The following is a 6,713-nucleotide window of genomic DNA, read 5'->3' on the forward strand; positions in this document are numbered from 1 at the left end:
ACACAGCAAGACTCCTGCCCAGAGGCACTCAGCGTTCTCGCTCTGTGGGCCGGCGCGCCTTCCACCCTGCCTCGTCCTCTTGGTTCCTCTGCTGTCGTCTCAGCTGGTCGTCTCTGCTGAGGAGGTCCAGCACGGGGACCTCGGGCCAAGGCCGTGCTTCACTCCTCCTCTGGTTCTTCTCTCTTGGTGGCAGTGAGATTGCCTCCTTCTGCCTGTAGGAGGGCACATTTTAAGCCTAGCAGAATGGCACAACTGACCAGTCCCCACATTAAGGTTCCATACACCTTATTTGCATGGTCCCACCCCCCAAAGGGTGCCATGCACGTTATTTACATTATCAGCAAGCTGTCCAGTCGCCTTGGTGGGTCACAAGCACCTTACGTTTGTATGGTCCCACCCAGTCATCTGCTGGAAGTCACAGAGACCACGGCTAGGAGAGCCCAGCCCAGGGATTCTGCACCACAGGCTCTTTTGCTTCATCATGTCTTCATTCACTTCAGCTACTCTCCATTCAAGGGCAAGATTCAGAGTATCTTCTGGCATCCATTTTGGTTTTTTCTTTCATTTCTGTCTCACACTCTCTAAATTAAAAAAAAAAAAACCCTAAATCCATTACTGTTGAGTCAATTCTGGGAGAAGCGTTTTTATCACCAAAAACCAAATCAAACTAAACCCACTGCTATTGAGTCAATTCCGACCCACAGCACCCCTCGGGGACAGAGTGGAACTGCCCCACGGGGTCTCCAAGGCTGTCAATCTTCACAGAAGCAAAGCCCAAACCACACCCACTGCTGTGGAGTCCATTCTGACCCACAGCGCCCCTAGAGGACAGAGTAGAACTGCCCACAGGGTCTCCAAGGCTGTCAATCTTCACAGAAGCAAAGCCCAAACCACACCCACTGCCGTGGACTCCATTCTGACTCAACAGTGCCCCTAGAGGACAGAGTGGAACTGCCCACAGGGTCTCCAAGGCTGTCAGTCTTCAAAGAAGCAAAGCCCAAACCACACCCACTGCCCTGGAGTCCATTCTGACCCACAGCGCCCCCAGAGGACAGAGTGGAACTGCCCCACAGGGTCTCTAAGGCTTTACAGAAGCAGACTCCACATCTTTCTCCCATGGAGTGGTTAATGAATCTGACTTTTCAGTTAGCAGCTGAGTGCTTAACCAGTGTGCCACCAGGGCTCTTCACTCCCCCTAAAAGTCATTTCTGGTGAAGGCAGGTAAGTAGGTCAGGTGTTTCCTGGCATTCGTAGGAGAGGTGCTTCCATACTCTAGACCTGAGTCTAAAGGCCCTGCTTGGTACCAGTGGGGTCACTTACCTCTCCTCTAACTGTGGTCCCCTGCTGGTGACATGCACCTCTTGTACCACCCTAGTGTCCCTGTGGTTGGCGTAGGAGATGCGGGCATGGGACGTTGGGAAGGGCAGTGGTGAGTTGGCTGTGCCGTGGTGGCCGAGGGAGATGCAGGCGTGGGAGGCTGGGAAAGGTGGTGGCAAGTTGGCTGTGTGCCATGGTGGACGTGGGAGACGCGGGCGTGGGACGCTGGGAAGGGCGGTGGCGAGTTGGCTGTGCTGCGAGTGTTGAGGTGAACTGACGTTCACATGGCTGCACGGGGGAGCTCCCGAGCTCCCTGCGTTCACGGACCCGTCCCAGTGCAGCCTGATGATAGGCGATAGATAGCATGACGCCTACCTCGGCAGTCCCGGGTGGACTCGGCTGAGGCCGGTCTGCATCCTGGTAAGTGAGGTGCGTCCTGAGACCTGGGGTCTCTCTGTTGCAGAGACGTGAACACGGCGGTGATGGAGTTGCTGATCATGGCTTATGCGCTGAAGACGGCCTGTGCCAGGACCATTACTGGGGTCATCCCTTACTTCCCGTACAGCAAGCAGAGCAAGATGAGGAAGAGGGGCTCCATCGTGTGCAAGCTGCTGGCATCCATGCTGGCCAAAGCAGGTGAGCGGCCAGAGCCCCCGCGGCCCCCATTTGAGGTGCTGTCACACGTTGTGCCTCGGGCCTGTGTGTAGCTGTTTGTTGTTCACTTTTTCCCATTTCCTTTTGTGTATACTTCCTCACTCCCGTCTGAGGTCTTATTTTTTCCTTTCTTGGTCTCACTGTTTAGAGGACATTGTCTGATCCATGTTCTCTTCTCTGCAAGGCTGGCATTTGCACCATTCTCTCACTTTCCCATTTCATCTTAGCATCAGAATTTCGGCTGGTGGGCTTGGCCTTCCCACGGGGTCTCTTGAGCTCCATATCCAGATGTGTGTATTTGCCTCAGCTGCATAATTCAATCCCACAGTATTAAAGCGACTGAGTATGCACTCCACCTTACACGTTTCTTCGAAGGGATTTCAACAGCAGCTCGCGCTCATCGTGTTTCTCTAAAGTACTCAACACACTGCCATGGAGTCGATTTCAACTCATAGTGATCCCTCTGGGTTTCTGAGGCAGTGCCAGTATGGAAGTAGATTGCCCCACCTTCCTTCTGAGGGGCGGCTGATGGGTTGTAAAGTACAGTGGTGGGATAATTAAGTTTTTTTTTGTCTGGTGTTTGTAAGAATCTAGTGTATGTTTGAGTCCTCAGAAAGAAACGTACTTGAATTCCATTCACTCCAATGAGACATAACGTTTTGGAAAGGAGTAATCCTGGTCCTTTCTTCTCCGAGTCTTGGGGCAGCATTGGGGCCAGCTGCGGCGCTGCTTACATGTGTGTCTGTTGTTGTTGACACTAGTGATTATCAGCAGCAAGTCCAGCATTCCTCTTCAGTACTTTCTTAGCCGTCTTCTGTCCCGTACGGAACTTGTTCTGACGCACACCTGTGTTCGATGAGTTTCTTACCCGTCTTCTGTCCCGTAGGGAACTTGTTCTGACGCACACCTGTGTTCGATGAGTTTCTTACCCGTCTTCTGTCCCATACGGAACTTGTTCTGACGCACACCTGTGTTCGATGAGTTTCTTTCTTTCTAACGTGTAAGTTACTGTGCTTTTGCTTCCTCAGCTCTCCCCCCTTATCCACGGCCCCTCATCATTCCTCCTCTTGAATCAGGGCCCTGCTGTTTCTGCATCGGTTAGTGCTTTGGCGTCCATTAATCCCATATGCGGATTTTCACTTTTACCCACTTACTCTTTTCTCCACTTTCGGGACCAGACTAGTAATAATAGACAGACACGCTCTTCCTGGCGTGATCTCCTTGTACGCACAGAAGGTTACAGGCCTCTCCTTTGGGCTCATCAGCATCCTCTTTTCTTCAGGCCAGTAAGCTCTGTCCGGGACAAAATAGAAGCGGTAGTCGGTGTGCTTACGCACAGGGTCACTTGCCTTTGTCCTTCCGTTAGGAAACAAGTTAGGCCTCTAGTTTGTGTGCACTGTGGCCTTGAACTTGTAGGGTGACCTTTGTCATTGTCTTGTTTTAAAATTTCAGGTTTAACTCACATTATCACTATGGACCTCCATCAAAAGGAGATACAAGGCTTTTTCAGCTTCCCTGTGGACAACCTCCGCGCCTCCCCTTTCCTGCTCCAGTATATCCAGGAAGAAGTGAGGAGACCCCAGCAAACCGCCCGCTGCCCCCCCGGGGGGCCTGTCTAGTTCTCCTGGTATCAGACTTCAGTCTGGGACAGCCCACCCAGTACCCTTTCCCTGTGGTCCACACAGGGCCAGCAGGGGGTCAGGGAGGAGTATGTGTTTTTTTGAAAAACAGAAAAAGTATAGTTATCCATTTGCTTAATGTTTACTAAAATGAAGGTTTTAAGATGATTTTTTAAATCTCAATTCAGTGGTGCATTTTACAATGTGTTTATTTATTGGCCAATGTGGGAAATGTAAAGCCGTGTGGGTGACGTTGTAGTGTATCCATCCGGTGGCTGGTTTGGACCATTGTTGTAGGAGGGAAAAATGTAGTGCTAGCATCCTGATGCTAGTTTTGATAACTTTCTCAGTGTTTCTTTATTTTCCCTCTACCTCTAGATTCCAAATTACAGAAATGCAGTCATCGTAGCTAAGTCTCCTGATGCCGCTAAAAGGTGGGTGATGGGGCTGCTGACGCCAGACGGGCTGCGGGGGGCCAGAGCTGCGGGTGCTCCCTGGCTCGGGCCTCCCCACTATCCTCCCGGCAGCCTTATCTCCGGTCCCTAAACCGACGGGGCGGGGCCTTCTGGAGTCACCCCACATTTCCTTCAGGAGAAAATGGAATTCTCCATATTCACTGCATTCTGTTCCGATGTTTTCATCACCCCTTAACAGAATTCTGTGCCCCTTAAGCAGTAACTGTCCCTTCCTCTCCCCACACCCCACCCTCGGAACCACGAGTAAACCGTCTCAGTGCATCTGCCTATCCTAGTTCACATATGTGGGTCGTAATAGTCTCAGGCCTTTGTTTTAAGACCCCTTTTTGAGGGACTACGTTTGCTGTTCTGACAGAGCCTGGTGGAACCCCTGAGACTTAGGCCCCTAGCTGCCTGTCAGGTCTGGAATTGAACCCACTCCTGTGGCTTCCAGCCAAACAAAAGATAAGCCTATGAGCTGAACACTTAAATTAGGTAGATACACTTCTTGGAGAGAGCAACCATGGAGAACAGAAGGGCTGTGTGTGCACAGGGAGACAGCTCAGGGGGCAGGAGTGCATGGAGGGAAGGACACAGGGAAGAGGTAACTATGAGGAGGAAGGGGGAAGGGAGCTGTTGCATTGTGGGAAATTGTAGTCAATGTCATGAGACAGTGTATGTGAGCTGCTGTATGGAAAGTGAATTTGCTCTGTAGACTTCCACCTAAATCACAATAAAAATAATAAAAAAAGACCCCTTTTTGAACGAAATCCTTTCTCCTGATGATGAGAGATACTGGGCAAAGGATGGAAGTCACCTTAGAACCAGTGCTAGTCTAGGTCCCAGCCCCTGTTCCTCCATCCTGATTAGTGTAAGTCAGTCCTTTGTGGTCCCTAAAAGGTTGAATGGTATTTTTGTTCTATGGTACTAAAGCAGTGAAATGGTGGGAGCTTGAGTTTGAGTTCCCCCACAAATGTCACCATTTCCCTTTGTCTTTCTCCTAGGGCCCAGTCATATGCTGAGAGGCTGCGTCTGGGGTTGGCCGTTATCCACGGGGAAGCCCAGTGTACCGAGCTGGACATGGATGACGGGCGGCACTCTCCACCAATGGTCAGGAACGCCACAGTGCACCCGGGCCTGGAACTGCCATGTGAGGGCACTCTGTTTTTGTTTCCTGTGTAAACAGTAGAAAGTTTTAAACAGTGTGTGGCCAGGAGTCAGGGCCTTTGTGAGTGTATGCTGTCTGACCAGTTCTAAACGACTGGGTGAAACTGTAGCGATGTCCTCTTCTGTGTAAGGAGATTACATGTTACACACATTTGGAGACAGTGTCCAAAGATCAAACCAGGAGAACCATCTTATTGATGATCTTGTGGGTAACCCAGAGATCGCCTGTTCTATCTTAGGAATATATTAACGTATATATTGGTAGGTAGATAGATAGATAGGAATATATCAGCATTTCTTTAACTGGTCCCCTGTTGACCTTTTCCTGTTGTTGGCCAGGAAAGGTAAGCTCCAATCGTTATAACCAGCTGTCGAGCCCTCACTGTGTGCCACGAGCTGTTGTAATCATCTGTCTCTGTCTTCGCATCCACTTCTCACACAACCCTGGGTGGAGATACTTTTGTCAGCCCTCGTTCTGCTGCAAGGAAGCAGACACAGCCAGGAAGGAGCGTGGATTCAACGTTTGGACAAGGCCACTGGGCTACAGCGTCTACGTGTTGTTAATGTTGTATTTTGAAATAATTCCAGACTTAGAGAAAGGCTGAAAGCATGATACAGAATTCCACTGCACCCTTCACCCACAGTCCCCAGTCTGACACGCTCCCACGTTGACTTGATCATTCTCGTGTGTTTGTGTGTTTTCCCTAAACCACGTGGGAGCAAGTCGCAGACCTGATGTTCCTTTATTCCTGAATGCTCCGGATGGTTTAGTGTACCGTGTTTTTATACAACATAGCACACGTGTTACACTTTTATACAGATTGCTTTTATTTGGCAAACTGCACAGCCTCCCCACACACAGACACAGACACACACAGGTTTGATTCCCATGCATGTTATGTGTGTGGGCCCATTATTTACATTGTATGTGGAAAATACAGTGTATTTCCTGAAAACAAAGATTTACTTAATCACTACCAGATATAGGAAACTAATATTATTATACTATTAAAGGGAGCTGTGGTAGTGTAGTGCCTAAAGCACTTGACTGCTAACCAAAAGGCTGGCGGGTCAAACCCACCAGCCACTCCTTGGAAGAAAGGTTGGGCAATCTACGTCTGTAGAAACCCAAGGAGTGGTCACTATGAGTCAGATCTGACTTGACGGCACATGACAACAACAACAACATTATTCCTGGTCTGAAAACTTTATTCAGAGTCTACCTTTGTCCTTTTAGTAAAAGAAAAGAAGTTTCTGGTCCCAGGTCCAATCCAGGATTAAGCATGGCTTTCAGTCATTACTTCGCTTTCCTGTCAGTCGGGGCAGCTCCTCTGGTCTGCGTTGCTGTCCTGTCCGTCAGTCGGGGCGGCCGTCCTGTCCGTCAGTCGGGGCGGCTCCTCTGGTCTGCATTGCTGTCCTGTCTGTCAGTCGGGGCGGCCGTCCTGTCCGTCAGTCGGGGCGGCCGTCCTGTCCGTCAGTCGGGGCGGCTGTCCTGTCCGTC

The 6,713-nt window shown here is 50.3% G+C and overlaps 1 protein-coding gene across 1 annotated transcript in view; it reads left to right on the forward strand.

The window, feature by feature from the left end:
• Nucleotides 1–6,713, forward strand: part of PRPSAP1 (phosphoribosyl pyrophosphate synthetase associated protein 1) — a 38,792-nt gene that overhangs the window by 20,449 nt on the left and 11,630 nt on the right. The window contains exons 4-7 of the mRNA XM_007959625.2: nucleotides 1,781–1,953; nucleotides 3,424–3,539; nucleotides 3,969–4,024; nucleotides 5,050–5,195. Of these exons, the coding sequence (XP_007957816.1) occupies nucleotides 1,781–1,953; nucleotides 3,424–3,539; nucleotides 3,969–4,024; nucleotides 5,050–5,195 (491 nt within the window). The remainder of the gene's footprint in view (nucleotides 1–1,780; nucleotides 1,954–3,423; nucleotides 3,540–3,968; nucleotides 4,025–5,049; nucleotides 5,196–6,713) is intronic.

This window comes from Orycteropus afer, unplaced genomic scaffold (genome assembly GCF_000298275.1).
Source record: "Orycteropus afer afer isolate SDZICR_OR568_19922 unplaced genomic scaffold, OryAfe1.0 scaffold00018, whole genome shotgun sequence".
In the NCBI taxonomy this organism is placed as follows: Eukaryota; Metazoa; Chordata; class Mammalia; order Tubulidentata; family Orycteropodidae; genus Orycteropus; species Orycteropus afer.